The sequence below is a fragment of the Neofelis nebulosa genome, chromosome 18 (assembly GCF_028018385.1).
Source record: "Neofelis nebulosa isolate mNeoNeb1 chromosome 18, mNeoNeb1.pri, whole genome shotgun sequence".
NCBI classification, from domain to species: domain Eukaryota; kingdom Metazoa; phylum Chordata; class Mammalia; order Carnivora; family Felidae; genus Neofelis; species Neofelis nebulosa.
The window spans coordinates 10,980,264-11,001,410 of record NC_080799.1 but is presented as its reverse complement, the minus strand read 5'-3'; the positions used below and the strand labels follow the sequence as shown (position 1 = coordinate 11,001,410).

General features: G+C 46.8%; 1 protein-coding gene and 1 non-coding gene across 14 annotated transcripts in view; both read left to right on the top strand.

Moving 5' to 3' along the window:
• The window catches only part of LOC131500884 (general transcription factor II-I repeat domain-containing protein 2B), a 50,319-nt gene that overhangs the window by 5,354 nt on the left and 23,818 nt on the right, over window positions 1–21,147 (top strand). For 10 of the 13 annotated variants that reach the window (XR_009256519.1, XM_058710440.1, XM_058710439.1 and 7 more), the window contains 6 exons: window positions 3,905–4,008; window positions 13,302–13,440; window positions 15,910–16,029; window positions 18,888–19,071; window positions 19,234–19,262; window positions 21,002–21,056. Coding sequence is in view for 12 of the 13 variants with exons in the window: in XM_058710440.1 (XP_058566423.1) it covers window positions 3,910–4,008; window positions 13,302–13,440; window positions 15,910–16,029; window positions 18,888–19,071; window positions 19,234–19,262; window positions 21,002–21,056 (626 nt within the window). In the remaining variant the exon portion in view is untranslated. Of the gene's footprint in view, window positions 1–3,904; window positions 4,009–5,892; window positions 6,025–7,542; window positions 7,846–9,497; window positions 9,518–13,301; window positions 13,441–15,909; window positions 16,030–18,887; window positions 19,072–19,233; window positions 19,263–21,001; window positions 21,057–21,147 lie in introns of those variants that run through there. The other 3 variants (XM_058710444.1, XM_058710442.1, XM_058710443.1) reach the window with 3 other exon arrangements.
• LOC131501757 (U6 spliceosomal RNA) lies at window positions 479–584 on the top strand. Its single transcript, XR_009256884.1, has one exon. It is a non-coding gene; the product is annotated as a U6 spliceosomal RNA (small nuclear RNA).

The following is a 21,147-nucleotide window of genomic DNA, read 5'->3' as shown; positions in this document are numbered from 1 at the left end:
GCTTAAACTCACGACCCCAGGATCAAGAGTCACATGCTCCAGCGACTCAGCCAGGCAGGCGCCCCCAGCTTTCATTATTTCTGATGCTCCATTACTGGATGGGGTCTTCTAAGTCAGAAAATTGAAAAGACAAGGTTCCTGCCTGCATTCGTTGCTAGGTGAAGGATGCAACAAAACGATAATTATGCAACACTTGCTTTTTTGTCATTGCGGGTAGTGCAGTCAGTACCAAGTGATCATATCCTTTTCAGTTCCACCTCGCTTGATTTTGCCTATCATGTATTCTCTTGTAAAAACCAGAGTTTTGACATCACAGTCCTCTTAGGGATTACTGTGGTGTAATTAGCAGAAATGATACCGTATGTACCAGGGGCACTAACAGATGTCAATCAAGCAGCTCACTCTTGGGTTTTGCAGGCAGGCTTTGCTAGAACCGTCTCCATGCAAAATATCGTGCAAAAGGAGAGATAACGACGGTGCTTGCTTCAGCAGTGCGTACGCTCAAGTTGGAACAACACGGAGAATAGTAGCACGGCCCCTGCACGTGGATGGCACACAAAATGAAATAGATACAGTGGTGTCCATACCTGCACTTGACTTAGGAGAGTTCAGCCATGGTCGAATTGCAACAGTGAAAAGAGGAAAATCACTATTTAAATATTTTAGGCACCTTCTGTCGTTCCAGTGGAGGAACATCCGATTTAGGAGCACGCAGGACACAGGAGCCTGGAATATTCCAGTCCCTTAAAGGGTCTCAGTTCTCAGGGGCCTCTCAACAGGAGCATCTCAAAGCACCATATGGGATTCCAGTGTTTTAAAATGTGCTTTTTGGGGCACCCGGGGTGGCTCTGTCGGTTAAGCGTCCGGCTCTTGGTTTCGGCTCAGGTCATGATCTCGTGGTTCGTGGGTTTGAGCCCCGCATCGGGGCCTGTGCTGACAGTGTGGAGCCTGTTGGGCTCTCGTTCTGTCTCTCTCTCTCTCTCTCAAAAATAAGTAAATATATTTTTTAATGTGTTTTTTTCGGGTCACCTGGCTGGCTTGGTCGGTGGGACGTGTGTGACTCTTGATCTCAGGGTTGTGAGTTCAAGCCCCAGGTTTGGTGTGGAGATTGATTAAAAATAAAATCTCTAAAAAAATGTGTGTTTTTCATACATCGTGGCCCCTAAACTAGTTCACTGGATGATTAATGGAAGAAACCATGTCAACACTGCAGGGAAAACTGGCTGGCGGGACTCCATGAAGGGTTACGATCAGAGACATGGTCACAGTGAATGTAGTAGTCCTGCCATCAACACGTGAGTCATCAAACAGTGGCATTTCGTGTTCCAGTAGCTTCTTGGTGACCAGCCAAATAGGTGATAAGATTTTAGACAGATGGAAAATATTAAAATTGTGGCTGAAAGACATGAACTCTGAAGATACAGTCATTGATGGCAAAATTCGGAAAGAAAAGGGAGCCCTCCCCCAACCCAAGAAGAATGGCCTTCTGATACGCAGCTCAAAGTCACTCTGAGTGGTTGACATGTTTCAGGACCACTGCCTTGAAAAAATGTGCGTAGTGTTGGCAAAGTTGCATCGGGTGATAAAGAGCTAGAAGTCAGCTCCCTAAACAATTAACTCATAGAAGGAAAATGTTCCCTCTGGGACAGATAATTTATTGCTTCCTAAGATAATTTTGACCATGGGTGAATTTGCCTTTGGACGTACCTACTTCCATTATAATATGGGACTCTGTTGTAGGAAAAGTTTGTTTTTTTTTTTTTTAATGTTTATTTATTTATTTATTTTGAGAGAGAGAGAGACAGAGAGCACATTCGGGAGCAGGAGAGGGCAGAGAGAGGGGGGAGAGAGAATCCCAAGCAGGCTCCTTGCCATCAGTGCAGAGCCCAATGTGAGGCTCTACCTCATGAACCATGAGATCATGACCTGAGCTGAAATCAAGAGTCAGATGCTTAACTGCCTGACCCCCGCCCCCACCCCCCTACAGCTTTTTGTTTTGTTTTGTTTTGTTTTGTTTTGTTTTGTTTTTTTAGCTGACAACACTCTGTCAGATAGGATACAGAGCACTTGGAATTCTCACGTATTAGCAATAGGAACACAAAATAGTACAGCCACTTTGGAAAACAGTTTAGTCCTTTCCTGTAAAGCTTAAAAAGCCTACTTCTCTTGGGGCGCCTGGGTGGCTCAGCCAGTTAAGCATTTGACTTCAGCTCAGGTCGTGATCTCACGATTCATGAGCTTGAACCCCGCATCCAGCTCTCTGCTGACAGCATGGAACCTGCCTTGGATCCTCTCTCTCCCTCTCTCTCTGCCTCTCCCCTGCATGTGTGTACATGCGCACTCTCTCTCTCAAAAAAAAATTACAGATCTTACACTCAAAAGAATGAACTTTACATAAATTATACCTTAATTAAAAAAATTTTTAAATGACACGAACAGGTCTTTCTTTAATAACCAAAGATGTGAAATGTAATCCTACTAAGGATCTAGTATACAGCAATTATAAATAATTTTAAAATAAAAACTTTCCTTTATTTAAAAGGAAACTGTGAGTGATCCATTTTTTTGACCATTTTTTTCCCTTGCTAAATAAAATCTGCAGACATAAACAATGTTTGAGTTCAGAGATGAGTGCCCCACTTTGATTGCTTTATGCTCCGCTTCATTGAGAGACCTCTGTACTTGGAGGTTATTTTAAGCACATGGAACACCATGTCCTTTTTCATGTTACAAACCACCCACACATAAACAGCTTATAATTACAGACTTCTACTTGTTCTCAAAAATGGGTGTGATAACAAGAAGACACTCAAAGGTTTTAGGATCATTATTTAAAAGCTTCAAATTGGGGGTGCCTGGGTGGCTCAGTCGGTTGAGCCTCCGACTTGGGCTCAGGTCATGATCTCACGGTTCGTGAGTTCAAGCCCTGTGTCAGGCACTGTGCTGACAGCTCAGAGCCTGGAGCCTCCTTCGGATTCTGTGTCTCGTTCTCTCTCTCTGCCCCTCCCCTGCTTGTGCTCTCTCTCTTTCTCTCTCAAAAATAAATAAAAACATTTAAAAAAGAATACAAAAAAAAATACAAGCCTCAAGTTGAAGTGTGTATATTTCCTCAATCACTCGTGGCCAGGTCATGCCTGGTATGAAGTCACATTCTATTTCATAATAGGGAGACTGATTTATAAAAAGTTTTAACCAAAAACATTTGCATCCTAATGGTTCTGCTAGCCTATGGTCTGTCTCAGGAAGAACATAAATCTAATTAAGGCATCCTCAAGTGTCTTCAGAGAATTTATTTATTATTATTTTCTTAATGTTTATTTTTGAGAGAGAGAGACAGAGCGTGAGCAGGGGAGGGGCAGAGAGAGAGAGGGAGACACAGAATCCGAAGCAGGCTCCAGGCTCCAAGCTGTCAGCACAGAACCCGACGCGGGGCTCGAACTCACAAACTGCAAGATCGTGACCTGAACCAGTTAGACGCTTAACTGACTGAGCCACACAGGCACCCCTATTTTATTTTATTTTATTTTATTTTTTATTTTATTTTATTTTTTTATTCTATTCTATTCTATTCTATTCTATTTTATTTTTAGTGTGTATTTAGTTTGAGATAGCACTGGTGGGAAGAGGGGCAGAGAGCGAGGAGAGAGAGAATCCCAAGCAGGCTCCACGCTGTCAGCATGGAGCCTGAAGCGGGGCTCGATCTTACGAACCATGAGAGCATGACCAGAGCCAAAATCAAGAGTTGGACTCTTCACCGACTCAGCCCCCCAGGCGCCCCGGTTTCTTCACCCATAAAGGGAGGTGGGAGCTAGGTCATCTGTGAGAACCGTCCCAGCTCTAGATGCGTACTTAGAGGTCACTGTGGATTTCTACCACTCACTGTCTTGTTACTTCTCTTGGACAGGGATCATGGCCCAGGTGGCGGTGTCTGCCCTGCCCATGGAGAACGAGGAGGCCTCAGAGAGCAGGATGGTGGTGACGTTCCTCGTGTCTGCTCTGGAGTCCATGGTGAGGCGGTCTGCGGTTCTGTACAATGTCCCCTAGTTGGACCACTGTCGAAATCCTAGAGCTGGGCCACACTCTGACGCTCGGCCGCAGTTCTGTACCCTGTCTGTGTAACCGTACCCTTCTGCGTAGAGGTCACGGGCTTGGCAGGTGATTTTAAAGCCGCTTCTTACATGGTGGAAGTAATTCTGTCAATGTGAACTTTCCGGATCTGAAAATTTAATGAAGGCACCTCTCTTCCCTTGTTTGAGAACGTTTCTGTTCTAAATTCAAAAGCAAACCAATGAGGCTATTTCTGCACGTCTATTTAGGTCTGATGTGCAAAATGTACCTCGTGGGTAAAAACATGGTGAGAAACGTGTATAACCTCAAAGTGTCTGATTGCAAGATACTTACCGATTAGAAAGGGAAAATCAGCACCTTAATAAAAGTGGAGAAACCTGAGAAACACCCCCTTTAATCGAGCGATCAGAGTGGACATCAGCAGTAATGGGACAGACCGACATCCCACGCCTCCCGACGTGACGCTCCAGGCGGGGGCTTCACCATTTCTGTGCCATTCCTGCCCAAAACGCATGCCGAATCTAATGGGGAAACACCAGGCAAGCCAAATTAAGGGACATTCTACAAAATGACTGGGCTGGACTTTTAATAAACATCAATGTCATGAAAGACAAAGACTGGAGAACCATTTCAGATCGAAGGACAACTGAAGAGCCAGGACGTCATGTAGAAACTGTGACCCTGGGCTGGATCCTTGACCGGAAAAAAATAAATAGATTTTTTCTTTTTCTATAAAGAACACTACTTTTTTAAAAATTTTTTAATGTTTATTTATTTTTGAGAGACAGAGACAGAGAATGAGTAGGGGAGGGGCAGAGAGACAAGGAGACACAGAATCCAGAGCAGGCTCCAGGCTCTGAGCTGTCAGCACAGAGCCGGACATGGGGCTCAAACTCATGAACTGTGAGATCATGACCTGAGCCAATGTCGGACGCTTAACAGACTGAGCCACCCAAGTGCCCCTCTATAAGGAACGTTATTGGGTCTGGGCCCCTGGCTGGCTCAGTCTCAGGAGTATGCGACTCTTGATCTGGAGGTCGCAAGGTCAAGCCCCACATTGGGTGCAGAGATTACCTAAAAGTAAATAAACCTTTAGAAAAAGGATATTATGGGGTCAGCTGGCAAAATACCAAACACACAACGAAGCTCCCTCTCGTGCACACGTACATGTGCACACACACACGTGCTCACACCCCTAGAACCATCATGTTTGAACTAGAAAACCAAATGTAAAGAGAAATTTTGAAAGTAACCCAAAGTAAACTGAATAATGGCCCCCAAGATGTCTGTGTCCTCACCCCCTGTGCCTGTGAATGTTCTTACTTGGCAAAAGGAACCTTACAGATGTGATTAAGTTAAGGATCTTGAGATAGGGACATTATCTTAGGTTATCTGAGGGTAGATAGATAAAACTGTTTTAAAAAAAAACTTGGAATAAATTTTAAAAGAAAGTGTCAGTGTCTGTTTGAAGAACAAACTAGAAATGTTTTACTCAAGAACTGACCATCTTCCTTCCCTTGACAAATGTTCATAAAGTGCCTTCCACGTCTGAGCCCTTTTTTAGGCACTGGGGCCACAAGCTTTTTGAAAAGACAGATAAGGTCCTCCTCAGACGATCCCACGTCCTATTTGGGGAGACAGACGATAAACAAATTCCATGTGGATGTTTATATTGGTAAAGATAATAAATAACAAAAACAGAGGGTCAAGAAACACTTGGAGCGAAAACAAGTGGTTATGGCGGGGTGATCTGGGGGAGATTCTGTGGGCAGTTGCCTTTTATGCAAAGACGTGGATGAACTGAAGATGTAGGCCAGGCCGGTATCCAGCGGCAGAGTGCTCGGTGAGAACAGCTTGTGCAAAGGTCCCGAGGTGGAAATAGGTGTGGTATTTTGGAGGAGCATCAAGAAGTCCAGTAACGCTGCAGCAGGGGGAGGAAAGGAGAGGTGGCCAGAGGTAAGATTAACAAGGCACCAGGTGGCCAGATCATGTAGAGCTCGGGGCTTCTCTCCTCAGGGCTCTGGGAAGCCATTGGAATGTTCTGAGTGAAGGAATCATTTGGGGGAGTGGTTCCAACGGCAGTGGACTAGGCTGGAAATGGTGGAGGTGGGGAGAAGTGATGGCTCCAGAAGGGTCTGTGGAGTTGACAGGACTTAGCGATGGGTTGGATGAGCTGTGAGGTTTTCTTGGGGAAAAAAAAAATCAAGAGTATTTTTCATATTGTGATAAGGTATATAAAGATCATAAAATTTACCGGTTTCATCACTTTTAAGCGCACAGTTCGAGGGCATGAAATGCAACCGCATTGATGTGCTGCTGTGGTCACTGTCCCTCTCCAGAGTTTTCCGTCTTCCTCAATCAAAACTCTGTCCTCATTAAACAAAATTACTCCCTACCCATCCTTCCCCTAACCCTATGGAAATCAAGGAGAGTTGTGTTGTTGTTGTTGTTGTTGTTGTTGTTGTTGTTGTTGTTGTTGTTAAGATTTTATTTTTAAGGGGCGCCTGGGTGGCTCAGTTGGATGAACCTCTGACTCTTGATTTCAGCTCACGTCATGATCTCACAGTTCATGAGTTTGAACCCCACCTTGGGCTCTGTGCTGACAGTGCGGAGCCTGCTTGGGATTCTCTCTCTCCTTCTCTCTCTGTCCCTCCCATGTGCTTGCTCTCTCTCTCTCTCTCTCAAAATAAGTAAAATAAATTTTAAAAAAATTATTTTAAAAGATTTTATTTTTAGGCAACCTCTACTGCCAATGTGAGGCTCGAACTCACAACTCTGAGATCCAAGAGTCACATGCTCCACCAACTGAGCCAGTCAGGCGCCCCTGATTTTTCATATAATACACTTTTATTTAGGAATACTTCGTTTTTATTTTTATTTTGAGAGAGAGCGTGCACGCGCAAGCAGGGATAAGGGGCAGAGGGAGAGAGAATCCCAAGTAGGCTCAGACCAGAGCCCGACGCGGGGCTCAATCCCACAACCCTGGGAAATGACCTGAGCCGAACTCAAAAGTCAGACGCTCAACCGACTGAGCCACCCAGGTACCCCTGTTTAGGAATACTTTAAAGATTTACGGAAAAGTTGCAGAGTGAGAGATCTCCCACGTGCCCCTCACCTATCACTTACCTAACTATGGCACATTTGTCCAGATTGATAGATCAGTATTGCTCTCTCACTACTAGCCAGCTCCATACTTTCCTCGATTTTCATCAGCATTGTTTTGTTTTGTTTTTTTTAACCTGTTATTGTTTTTAATTTTTTTTAACATTTATTTATTTTTTGAGAGACAGAGAGGGATAGAGTGTGAGTGGGAATGGGACAGAGAGAGGGGGAGACACAGAATCCGAAGCAGGCTCCAGGCTCCGAGCTGTCAGCACAGAGCCCGTTGTGGGGCTCGAACTCACGAACCGCGAGATCAGGACCTGAGCCGAAGTCAGATGCTTAACCGACTGAGCCCCCCAGGCGCCCCAAGATTTTACTATTTTTAAACGATCTCTACACCCAGTTTGGGGCTCAAACTCACAGCCTTGAGATCAAGACTCGCACGCCCGTCCTTTCTCTGTCCAAGGTCCACTGGTGGCACCACATTCCTTCCGGTCATCAGGTCTCCTTAGGCGCCTCTCATCTGTGACAGCTTCCCAGTCTTCCCTTGTGTTCCATGACCTTGACAGTTTAGAAGAGGACTGGTCAGGCCTTATATCGAGTCTCTGTCAATCTGGGTTTCTCTGAGGTTTCACCTCCTGTTTGGACTGGGCTTTTGGAAAGAAGACCACAGAGGTGAGATGCACCCCCCCACCCCATCACATTGTATCGGGGCGCAGGACATCACCGTGACCCATCGCCGGTGGGGCTCACCTCGGTCTCTTGGTCAAGGCGGTGTGATGGTTAACTTTATGTGTCGACCTGACCGGGCCACGGAATGCCCATTATTTCTGGGGGTGTCCGTGAGGGTGTTTCAGGAAGAGATTAGCACTTGAATTGCCGGGCAGAGCAAAGCAGGTGGCCCTCCCCACCATGGGTGGGCGTCACCCAGCCCGTGGAGAGCCCGAATAGAACAGAAACTCAGAGGAATGGTCCAGTCCCCTCTCTGTCCGACTGCTCGAGCGGGGACATCCGTCTTCTGCCCTTGCCCTTCTGGCTCTCGGGCCTTTGGACTCAGAGTTGAATCTATACCGTCAGCTCTCGGGCTCTCAGAACTTAGAACTGCCCCTCTTGTGTCTGCAGCTTGTGGACGGCCCGTCATGGGACTTCTCAGCCTCCGTAATCACATGAGCCAACTCCTTATAAGGACCCGCACATTAGCGAAAGAGAGAGACAGAGAGAAAGAGAGATCGATTATCTCCTAGTAGGTCTCTCGAGAGAATCCTAACACAAGTAATGTCTGCCGTGTTTCTTCATCATACAGTCGCTGTATTTCCCCCTCCATGTCTGGTTCTTGGGAAGCAGGTCACAAAGTCCAGCCCACGACTGATGATCCTCGTAATGGGAAGGTGTCATGGCCTCTGTCACGGTGCTGGTGGGAGTATGAGCCCCGCTGAAATGTTACCTGTAATATGTTTGAAGAAGCTGACAAGAATTGGGGGGCGCTGGGGTGGCTCAGTCGGTTGGGCCTCTGATTTCTGCTCAGGTCATGTTCCCAAGGTCGTGGAATCGAGCCCTACATCAGGCTTGGCATTGAGTGTGGAGCCCACTTGGAATTCTCTCTCTCTCTCTCTCTCTCTCTCTCTCTCTCTCTGTCTGCCCCTCCCCCCCACACACACACTCTATGTGTCAAAAATAAATACGTATTTTTTTTTAATGAGTGACTCTAGGGGCACCTGGGTGGCTCAGTCAGTTGAGCATCCCACTTCTACTCAGGTCATGATCTCACAGCTCGTGAGTTTGAGCCCTGTGTTGGGCTCTGTGCTGACAGCTCAGAGCCTGGAACCTGCTTCATAGTCTGTGTCTCCCTCTCTCTCTGCCCCTCCTCTGCTCACCCTCTGTCTATCAAAAATAAATATTAAAAAAAATTTTGGGGGGGTGCCTGGGTGGCTGAGTCAGTTAAGCGTCTGACTTCGGCTCAGGTCAAGATCTCATGGTTAGTGAGTTCGAGCCCCGCGTCAAGCTCTGTGCTGACAGCTCAGAGCCTGGAGCCTGCTTCGGATTCTGTGTCTCCCCCTCTCTCTGCCCTTCACCCGCTCGTGCTCTGTCTCTCTCTGTCTCTCAATAATAAATAAACATTAAAAAAATTGTTTTTAAATTTTTTAATGAACAACTCTACTGGATACCAGGTTCTCTATTTCAGATAGATTAAATGCCGAATGTCAGGTTCATTCGACACAAACACAGAGAGATTTGCCATGAAGCTAACAGAGCTTAAACTTCCTGCCCTCCTCTTGCAGTGGCCTCTCCCGTGGCTGTGGGAGAGCCCCAGCAATATGTGCATGTATGCATTTGCACAGATTTCTAGGTAAGATATTTTCTTTTTTTTTCTTTTTTTAATTTTTTTTTGACATTTATTTATTTTTGAGACAGAGAGAGACAGAGCATGAACGGGGGAGGGTCAGAGAGAAAGAGGGAGACGCAGAATCTGAAACAGGCTCCAGGCTCTGAGCCGTCAGCACAGAGCCCGATGCGGGGCTCCAACTCACGGACTGCGAGATCATGACCTGAGGTGAAGTCGGCCGCTTAACCGACTGAGCCGCCCAGGCGCCCCTCTAGGTAAGATATTTTAACCACATCAGCTAAAACCACATCGCTGTCTCCTGCTCTCACTTTCTTGCTGCCACAACCCCTGTATCCGTTTCCCGTTGCTGCTGTCATTAAGTCCCACAAACGTAGTGCCTTTAAACAACATGCACTTACTTCGGGGCGCCTGGGTGGCTCAGTCGGTTGAGCGTCCCACTTCGGCAAAGGTCACGATCTCGCAGTGTGAGTTCGAGCCCCACGTCCGGCTCTGTGCTGACAGCTCAGAGCCTGGAGCCTGTTTCAGATTCTGTGACTCCCTCTCTCTCTGCCCCTAACCCACTGGCATTCTGTCTCTGTCTCTCTCAGAACTAAATAAACATTTTAAAAGAATTTAAAAAACAACAACATACACTTACTGTTAAGACAGTTCTAGAGGTCCGGAGGCAGGAAATGGGGTTTTATGGGGCGCGGATCAAAGGATCACTGAGCCTCCATTCCTCCTGGAGGCTTCCAAGGAGAATACGTGGCTTGCCTTTTCCAACTTCTGAAGGCTGCCCGCATTTCTTGACTCATGCTCCCTTCCTGCAAGGGTCCACTCTGCCCTCTGCTTCCCTTGTCACCTGTTCTTCTTCCTCCTGCCTCTGGCCCTTATCAAGAACGTGGTGACTGCATTCGGTCCACCTGCATAGTCCAAGATAACCTTCCCCAAAACAGTCACATCTGCAAAGTCCCTGTTGCCACAGGAGGGAATATATTCACAGGCTCTGGGGATTAGGATATGGACATCTTTGGGGGGATGTTATTGTGCCTCCCAGGATCCCCTGTGGCAGGGGATACTGGAGTGGACACAGGCACTTTCGGGGTCTCAAAAGGGGAAGCTCCGTTGCATATACGTTTAGTTTTCGTTTAGCTTCTTAGGTGACTTGCTGTCATTTCTGTGTCGAGGTGAGCTATTGCTAGGAACCCCAGCATGAGAACGGTTTCCAGGAATATTCTTACGATCCAGTGGGTCCACTCACCCAATGATGGGACATCAAGGGGTATGTTACGACCTGAGGTCACACTGTGGTGTGAATATGTGCTCAACTCCAGAAGGATGTGGGGAGCAGAGGAAAAACAGGTCTTAAATGTGCAGAGCCAGAGGGGCCTGGGTGGCTCAGACGGTTGAATGTCAGACTCTTCGTTTTGATTCAGGTCATAATTCCAGGGTCATGGGATCGAGCCGTGCATCGGTCTCCACACTGAGCATGGAGCCTGCTTAAGATTCTCTCCCTCTGCCCCTCTCCTCTGCTCATGCTTGTGCGCGCCCTCTCTCTCTCTTTCAAATGAGTGATTGAGTGAATGAGTGAGTGAATCGAATGAATGAATGAATGAATGAAGTCAGAAGCTAGTCCTGGAAAATCCTTCCAGTCGTTAAATGGGTAAATTGTAAATAGGGGACTTGTTTCTCTCAAAACAGAACTCCTCTCTGGTCAAGAACAGACTGTCCACTGTAGCATTTGCAGTCATAAATGCACCACACGTTCTTTTAAATCTGTGGAAGGAATTGCACAAAGTAGAATCTTTCAGAATTCTCGTCTGTAGGGCATATAGCCTATAGCACTGTGATGATAGCCGGCGTGTCTTACATAGGAATTTTCATGTTTTATGCATCCCTACCATCAATAATAAAAACGCAATCAACCATGTTGGAGGAAATATAAAGTTATCTCTCTGTTCTCTCTATAGAAAATATTACAGAATTATTGTCACGGGAAGAGGCAATCAAAGAGTCTGTAGCCAAAAATGTAGGGGAAGAGGGCATGTTGGAGAGGCATGTCACTGGTAAAAATACTGCACCCAATTTCGACAAGCAACAAGCACTTCTCTGGCCCCAGTGTCCTGCAGTTTAACTCAGTTCTGACTCTTATCTCTGTGGAGAGAGTGTCAGATCCCACAGGTTAAGGGCTCAACCCTCCGAGGCCGCCCATCGCTTCAGACACTAACATCAAATCCAGGTTGCCAGCTGGGCTTCTGACCGATGGCTATAGATTGGAAGTTCCACAGCCCCCCACGTTGGGTCTGCTTGATTGGCTAGAGCAGCTCACAGAACCCAGAAGCATTTTACTTAGTGGATTACTGGCTGATTACAAAAGGATGTAACTTAGGAACAGCCAGAAACAAGAGATGCAGAGGGCAAGGTAGGGGGAAGGGTGCGAAGCTGCCGTGTCCTCGCCCAGCTAGCCACTCTCCCTAAATCACCAAGTGTTTACCCACCCGGGAGCTCCGACTCTGTCCTTTCGGGTTTTTATGGAAGCTTCATAATATAGGCACAGTTGGTTACAACACTGGCCGTTAGAGATTGAAATTAACCCCTATCCCTCCTCTCCTTCCTAGAGGCCAGGGAAGCCACTCCTCCAATCACGCGGTCGGTTCCCCTGGCCACCAGCCCCATCAGGTGCCCACCTAGAGTTACCTCATCACCCTTGACCAAAGACACTGCTCTCAGGAAATTCCAAGACTTTCAGGAGCTCTGTGCCAGAAACAGAATGGATGAAGACCAAATATGTATTTTTTAGGTGGCTAATAAAAATATGGCCTTCTCTGGGTTGTATGATGTTTATAGTATTTGCTTAGTGGATGCGTTTCATTTTTCTTTCCTGGGGGACTTTTCTTATTTAAAAAAATTTTTTTTACCTTTATTTATTTATTTTTTTTGAGAGACAGAGAAAGAGCACCAGTGGGGAGGGGTAGAGAGAAAGAGACACACACACACACAATCCAAAGCAGGTTCCAGGCTCTGAGCTGTCAGCACAGAGCCAGACACAGGACTTGAACCCACGAACCATGAGATCATGACCTGAACCAAAATCGGACACTTAACCGACTGAGCCACCCAGGCGCCCCTGTATTTTTTTTTTTAATTGAGTAATCTCTATGCCTAACATGGGGCTCAAACTTACAACCCTGAGATCAAGAGGCTCATGCTTGAGGCACCTGGGCGGCTCAGTCAGTTGGGAGTCTAACTCTTGATTTTGGCTCAGGTCATGATCCCAGGGTCATGGAATCGAGCCTTGTGTTGGGCTCAGTGCTGTCAATGCAGATCCCGCTTGGGATTCTCTCTCTCCGTCTCTCTCTGCCCCTCATCTGCTTGCATTCTCTCTGTCTCTCAAAATAAACAAACATTAAGGGGCGCCTGGGTGGCGCAGTCGGTTAAGCGTCCGACTTCAGCCAGGTCACGATCTCAAGGTCCGTGAGTTCGAGCCCCGCGTCGGGCTCTGGGCTGACGGCCCGGAGCCTGGAGCCTGTTTCCGATTCTGTGTCTCCCTCTCTCTCTGCCCCTCTCCCGTTCATGCTCTGTCTCTCTCTGTCCCAAAAATAAATAAAAAACGTTGAAAAAAAATAAAAAAAAAAAATAAACAAACATTAAAAAAAAAAAGTGGGTGGCTTCAAAAAGGAAAGTTAAAAGAGTCTCGCGCTCTACCAACTGAGTCAGCCTGGCACTCCTATATTTTCTGCTTAAAGCAGACCCTCTTAGGCTCCGCAAAATCTGGTATATAATACTTCATTCTTTGTTTCTATTTCAGTGTAAAGAGCTGGCCAAGTCCAAGGCAGAAGTGGCCTGCATCGCAATGTATGAGACAGACGTGTTTGTTGTTGGAACCGAGAAAGGACGTGCTTTTGTCAACGCCAGGACGGATTTACAGAAGGATTTTGCAAACTACTGTGGGTGTTAACAGTTTTATCCTTTGTATTCATGACTCTTAAAATACTTGCAGGGAAGCCTTATGTAATGTTTTCTTCTACAACAGTCTCAGCAGGGGCACCTTGGTGGCTGTTGGGTGGTTAAGCGTCTGACTTCGGCTCAGGTCACGATCTTACGGCTTGTGGGTTCGAGCCCCGCATTGGGCTCAACAGCTCGGAGCCTGGAGCCTGCTTCAGAATCTGTGTCTGCCTCTCTCTCTGCCCCTGCCCTGCTCGTGCTCTGTCTCTGTCTCTCTATCTCTCTCTCTCAAAAATAAATATTAAAAAAACCTTTTTTAAAAATAGCCTACACGTTATCCTGAAAATGGTTCTGATATGTCTCTTGACTTGGCATACCAGCAAATATCTGCTTAACATTGATAGGTCCAAGAAACATGGTCAGTGTATTTTGTACTTTGTCCTCAGAGGCACCCTGGTTTTATAAAATAAATTTGAGGAACATAGAGTAAATTGTCTTTGATTCCTAAAATAAACCCACATTAAAATAAATTCTTATTTTACTTGTTCCCAGAGGAAAGGGAATAAAAAAAACTCTGGGCTCGTCAGGTGGTCCATTGAGTTAACAACCATTTTCTCTTTTTTCGCTATGGGACCTTCAGAGCCTTTTCTCTTTTCTTTAACGTTTGTTTATTTTTGAGAGAGAGAGAGACAAAGTGCAAAGGGGGAGGGATGGAGAGAGAGACGCACACAGACTCAGAAGCAGGCTTCAGGCTCTGAGCTGTCACTACAGAGCCCAGTGTGGGGCTCGAACTCACGCACTGTGAGATCACGACGTGGGCTGCAGTCAGATGCTTGACTGACTGAGCCAACCAGGTGCCCCTTTACAGCTTTTAATGTGTTATAAGTGTCCAGCAGCTCTAGTGAGTGGATGTGGCCACATGCAACAGAAACTAGGATGTTAAAACCTACACCTTGTATAGCAATGGTCTCTACCATGGTAGGTCATCCACCTAGCACCTTAGTATTTTCTGGAACGAAGAAAGGAAAAATCAAACCCACCAAAGTTATGAGAGTAATGTCATTAGGACTGTGGAGAGAGACAATAGATGAATATAGCTGTAGATGTTTCCAAAGGTCGTCAGAGGGAATGGGAACATGAATAAATATTTACGTATGTCCAGATCATCGGTATGTATGTGAGGGAGAGAGGGATTGATTGATTCAGATTGGTTTCCAAGACCAAAATTATAGTCTCCACAATCAGGAAGATAGATTCAAATATGAAGCAATCTTTAAATAATACAGTAAGTGTATAATGGATGAACAGGAAGGGTGTCCTCAACTCATTAATGTCAGTTGCCAGATGGATGTCTAATCGTTGAGATTTAATTACAGACTTTTTCAAGTTTCCCAGTTGCATACTCATTTTTCAGATATAGGGCTATTCATACTTTCTATTTCTTCGGTGCCCATTTCAGTAAACTTTATTTTCAACTTTATTATTTTTAAAAAAAAATTTTAATGTCTATTTATTTTTAAGAGGGAGAGACACAGAGTACAAGCCGGGGAGAGGCAGAGAGAGAGGGGGGGAGACACAGAATCCGAAGCAGGCTCCAGGCTCTGAGCTGTCAACACAGAGCCTGACGCGGGGCTCGAGCTCATGAACTGTAAGATCACGACCTAAGCTGAAGTCAGATGCTTAATACACTGAGCCACCCAGACGCCCCTCAACTTTATTTTTAACTTGTTCATTTCATGTACGTTGTCGAATCTGTTGGGGAAAAAAATGGTTTATAGTATTTGCTTTGTAATTTTAATGTCTGTGTTGATGTCTCTACTTTTGTCACGGTGAAGGTCCTCCTATGGTCACTTTCAGACCGTATAGCAAATAACATTTTTGTTATCGTTTCCTTTGAACTACTACTATTCCCTCTGTGTTGAATTATTTATAGTTCTTTATCAACAGTTTCATTTCAGAGGTGACCACCATGTTATGCTATCCTGTTCATCATAAATACCCTTTCTTGGGGCGTTTGGGTGGCTCGGTCAGTTGAACGTCCCAGCGTCAGCTCAGGTCATGATCTCGTGGTCTGAGTTCGAGCCCCATGTCGGGCTCTGTGCTGACAGCTCAGAGCCTGGAGCGCTTCAGATTCTGTGTCTCCCTTTCTCTCTACCCCTCCCCCACTCATGCTCTGTCTCTCTCTCTCTCTCTCTTAAAAATAAATAAACATTAAAATGTTTTTTTTAATGTTTATAAAAAAATCTTGTTTTAGGGGCACCTGGCTGGCTTAGTCGGTAGGACATGTGAGTCTTGATCTTGGGGGTCATGTGTTTGAGTCCCACGTTGGGGGTAGTTTACTTATAAAAAAAGATCTTGTTTTATGTTTATCCATTTCCCCCTCTTTCCGGTATAATACCAGAAGCGTAGACATTGAGGGAATGTTCGGAACAAGCGCTTGAAGACTGACTGTGCCTGTTGCTTGTTTACAGGCATTGCCGAAGGGGTGCGTGAGGCCAGATCCCCATGTCCTGCGAACGGGATGCAGATCGATTCAGGAGAAACAGAAATACTCAGAAAAGCAGTTGAGGACTATTTCTGCTTTTGTTACGGTAAAGTTCACCGTACGGTAAAGTTCAACCATTAGGATCGGCATAGGTCACTAAGGAGCTGGAGTGTTACAGATCACTTTATTGGTGTGACTGTTTAGATGCCGCTAACATTTAAGACTCTACATTCTCCTTAAGCCAAGAGCCGGGTCTTCAGGACCAGAGGGCGCCTTGCAGAAGACAGCTTGATCTCTGCTGGTCCATAGAAACCTCTGATTGATCAGCCTTCATTCTTCATTCTTTGCTTCCATTTGAGGGAGCCCCCACTGCAAGGCCAACACAATTGTACCTGACCCTTGAACCATGCAGGGGTTGGGACACCCACCCCCACTGCAGTCGAAAATCCATATCTAATCTTTGACTCCCCCAAAACTCAGCTAATAATAGCCTACTGTTGACTGGAAGCCTTACTGGTAACAAAAATAGTCCCTTATTACCTCTTTCGTATGTCATACGTATTACACAATGTATTTCTGCAATACAGTAAGCTAGAGGAAAGAGTTATTAAGAAAATTGTCAGGAAGAAGGGCATCTTGGCCGGCTCAGTCGGTGGAGCGTGTGACTCTTGATCTGGGCGTTGTAAGTTCGAGCCCCACGATGGGTGTAGAGATTACTTGAAAAAACAAATTCTTAAAAAAAAAAAAAAAAAAAAGAAACAGAAAATCATAAGGAAGAGAAAATACGTGTGTAGTATCATGATGTGTTTATTGAAAAAAGTCTATGTATACGTGGACTTGAGCAGCTCAAACTTGTGTTGTTCAAGGCTGAACTATATTAAAGACATTCACTGCTGGTTCAGGCACCAACCTCAACCTCATCAGTCTTTCCATGTACTCATGTCTTTTTTTTTTTTTAATGTTTATTTATTTTTGAGAGAGAGAGAGAGCACGTGAACAGGGGAAGGACAGAGAGAGAGGGAGACACAGAATCCGAGACAGGCTCCAGGCTCCGAGCTGTCAGCACAGAACCCGACACGGGTTTCGAACCCACGAACTGTGAGATCGTGACCTGAGCCGAAGTCAGACACTTACCCGATGGAGCCAGCCAGGCGTCCCTCCATCTACTCATGTCTTCCACAGGCATTAAGAGGGATTTTTCTTAAGTTTATTTATTTATTTAATATAATCTCTACACCCAATGTGGGGCTCAAACTCATGACCCCAAGATCGGGGGTCACATGCTCCATCGAGTGAGCCAGCCAGACACCCCAAGATAAGGATTTTTTTAATACCTATGCAGAATTTTATCTCCTTTTATTATTAAAATTTTTTTTTAACATGTATTTATTTTTGAGAGACCAAGAGAGACAGAGCACAAGTCGGGGAGGGGCAGAGAGAGAAGGGGACACAGAATCTGAAACAGGCTCCAGGCTCTGAGCTGTCAGCACAGAGCCCAACGCGGGGCTTGAACCCATGAACTGTGAGATCATAACCTGAGCCAAAGTCACACACTTAACCCACTGAGCCACCCAGGTGTCCCCTATTATTTTTTTTATTTTAGAGAGAGAGAGAGAGAGAGAGAGAGAGAGAACATGTGCACACACAGGGACAAAGGCCAGAGGGGTAAAGAGAAAGAGAGAGAGACAGAGAGATTGAGAGATAGAATCCCAAGCAGGGTGTACATTCAGCACAGAGCCTGACGAGGGGCTCCACCCCTCAACCCTGGGATCGTAACCTAAACTGAAATCAAGAGTCAGATGCTTAACCGACTGAGCCACCCAGGCACCCCCTGGGTGGCTCAGTCGGTTAAGCATCTGACTCTTGATTAGGCTCAGGTCACCGTCTCACAATTCATGGGATTGAGCCCCAAGTTGGGCTGTGTGTTGACAGTGTGGAGCCTGCTTGGGATTCTCTCTCTCAATCTCCCTGTCTCTCTCTCCGCCCCCTCCCCCTGCTCTCGTGTGCCTGTTCTCTCTCTCTCTCAACACAAATAAATAAACGTTAAAAAATAAAATAAAATCTTAAAAAAGAAAAGCTGGGTAACTCAATAACCACACAGGTGTTGGGCTTAGTTGTGACACAAGCGCCTGCCTTAGCCTCTCAGAGTCCTGTCATTTTTAGAGAGTATCACACGTTTATGGGACCTGCAGGTCCCTGTGAGCATTTGACTGTGGGGGACCTCGAGCCTAGGGGATCTCAGAGTCTCAGGCTACGCTTCTGAGAGAAATGGGGCTCCTGCACCTGGGGGCTGGCCAGCCAGCGCAGCACGACTGACCCGGCCCCATGATGGTGACCCGAGGCCACGTTGACTCCATAACTTCTCCACAGGCAAGTTGGCCTGAGTTGTGCAGAGCCACCTAGGGTCCTTGTGGACCTTCGGGTGGGGGCTCTCATCCTCTTTTGGCACTGAGTAACCGTGGGGCACCCTCTGCTGCCCTGGGTGTGCCACCTACAACCGAATGGAGAAGACCTGTTATTTCCTCTTTCTTACGTGAAGATGTAAAGTAAAACGTCTCATAAGCTTTTCCTGTGGCCCTTTGGGAATTCTATTAACGGGTTATAGAGGACTAGGATGCTTCAGCTCTTACTGTGGCTTCAAAGCCGGGCATTGCCACCTGTGTTTCTTTCTTTTTTGTTTGTTTCAGAGTGTATTTATTTATTTTGAGACAGAGAGGTGGGGGGGGAGGGGCAGAGAGAAAGGGAGAGGGACCCCCCAGCAGGCTCCGAGCTGTCAACACAGAGCCCGACGCGGGGCTCGATCTCACGAACTGCAAATCATGACCTGAGCCGAAACCAAAAGTCAGACGTTCAACAGACTGAGCTACCCAGGCGCCCCAGCACCTGTGTTTCTTTACTGCACTGAATGCAGCTGACAGGTAGGGTTTATGTTCGTACCATCTAAAGACATCTCCCCTCTTCTAGGCAAAGCCTTGGGGACCACAGCGATGGTGCCTGTTCCGTACGAGAAGATTCTGAGGGACCCAGCGGCCGTGGTTGTACAGGGGCTTCCAGAAGGAGTGGCCTTTCAGCACCCCGAGAACTATGGTCTCACCACCCTGAAATGGATTTTGGAGAACAAAGCGGGGATTTCATTCATCATCAACAGGTGGCAGGCTCTATCCCCCTCATAAAGCCTAGTTCATTTGAGGATAAACTGACAGCTTAATTTCAATTCGTTTGTTAATTATGTCCTCTTACACTTAGAAGTTGGTTATTCAAATGTTTAATCTGTCTTTCATGTCGGGTAATAGTGTCGGTTTTCTTGCAGACCTTTCCTAGGTCCAGCGAATCAGCTCGGTAAGTGACAGCTTCTCATAATCGGTGACTGACCCTGGCTACTAAGCCAGTCCTGCTTTTCTTTAAAAAAATTTTTTTTTTGTTTTAATGTTTCCTTTATTTTTGAGAGACTGAGAGAGACAGAGTGCAAGCGGGGGAGGGGCAGAGAGAGAGGGGGAGACACAGAATCCAAAGCAAGATCCAGGCTCTGAGCTGTCCGCACAGAGCCCGACACGGGGCTCGAACCCATGAGCTGTGAGTTCCTGACCTGAGCTAAAGTCAGATGCTTAACCGACTGAGCCACCCAGGCACCCCTCCAGCCCTGCTTTTCTTACTTGAAATGCAAGTCTGGTACATTCTAAAACTTGTGTGTCCCTTGCCTGCTCACCATGGAGGAAGTAACTGCTGGCACCCCGGGGTGGGGGGGGGGGCCGTGCCTCTTGTGGGGTGCTCAGCTCAGGGAAGGACACACCCCGACAAGAGCTGAAGGGATTCTGCTCCCAGGTCTGAAGCCGGGAAGCTCCCACGGCCAAGCTCCTAGGTCTCAAGCCGGCAAGCTCCTACTGCCCACAGAGGACAGTAGGCCTATCTTGTCCTCGAGTCCAGGGTCATGAGGATGCTGGGTCACTTGATAGTCCTTTGACCCCCAGCCACAGGCCGGGCATCGTTGGGTTCGGGAGTGGATGGAGGAGGTATGGCCATTTCTCGTGCTTCTGAGACTCACCGTCTAGAAGGAGCAAGTCTGTCCAACAGAGAACCAGGGGTGACCCGAGGTCTCCCCAGGATGCCCGGCGGAAATCCCCGGAAGTCCTGGGGAGGGTTTAGAGTTGTATGATCAAAGGGGCTTTGTGGAGCCACCAGGTGGCTCTCAAGCCGAGCAGGGTCTCAACACGTTGGTTCTGCCGGGAGGCCCATCCACGTGCCCAGGCAGAAAGCAACATGGATGGGTGTTTGAGGCCGAGTTTGAGAACCCGGGGCCCTTCATAATCTCCTCAATTTACAACGACGAACAGACCAAAAGAATAGCAATTTTTCCAGAAGCGTTTAGAGATCCACCTCTGCCCACTTCTTATTTTCCCAGATTATTAATCTGGAACATAGCTGGAAACTGTGGGCCGTACCTGTCCTGGAGAGACCAGGTCTGTCTAAGAGGGTGCTGTGCTGAGACTACCTAGGTACAGAGACAGGATGTCCAGAGAGGGGTGGGCAGAGTTCACGAGGCGCACGCGGGAGCGCACAGGGCTTGGGCTGCTCACAGAGCGCAGTCCGTTTCCAGAGCAATGGAACGTTCCCAGAATTCCCTAGCTTATGTTGAAGGGGAGACCTGAGGGGGAGGGGCGGCGGGTGACTGGGTGACCGTTGCCCCAGACGGCTTGTATTTTCATCATAGAACAGTAACAGCCACACCCGCTAATTCATTGCTTCCGGCATACCCGGCATGGTTCTGTGTTCTTTGCACGTTTTAATTGATCCTCACCCAACCACCATTTTCAGATGAGGAAACTGAGGCCCAGGAAGGTTTAGTGACTTGCTGGAGGTCGCTGCGGCCCCTGTCTACTCCTCAGCCCCCACTCTGCCCACACACACGGCACGAGGACACAGGGGCCTCTTCGAATTGGTCTCTCCCCACTACTATTCTGTAAAGGCCTGGAGCTGGAGTTCTGTTCTCTCTGTATTTACTTTCACGTTACGTGCCTTCGAATGGTGTCATTTTCAAGGTGCAGAAAGGGGCTAGTGTGTGTCTTTTTACTTCTGCACAGGTGGGTCTTTGGTGGTCATGGATGCTAAGAGATCGGTGACGTCACCAAGTGAAAGGTAAGGGAAATAAAAAAATCCACATCTAACCCCAGAGTGTTAGTTTTTAGACCATAGAAAGTTTCCCTTGTTTTGTTATATATTCTTTATT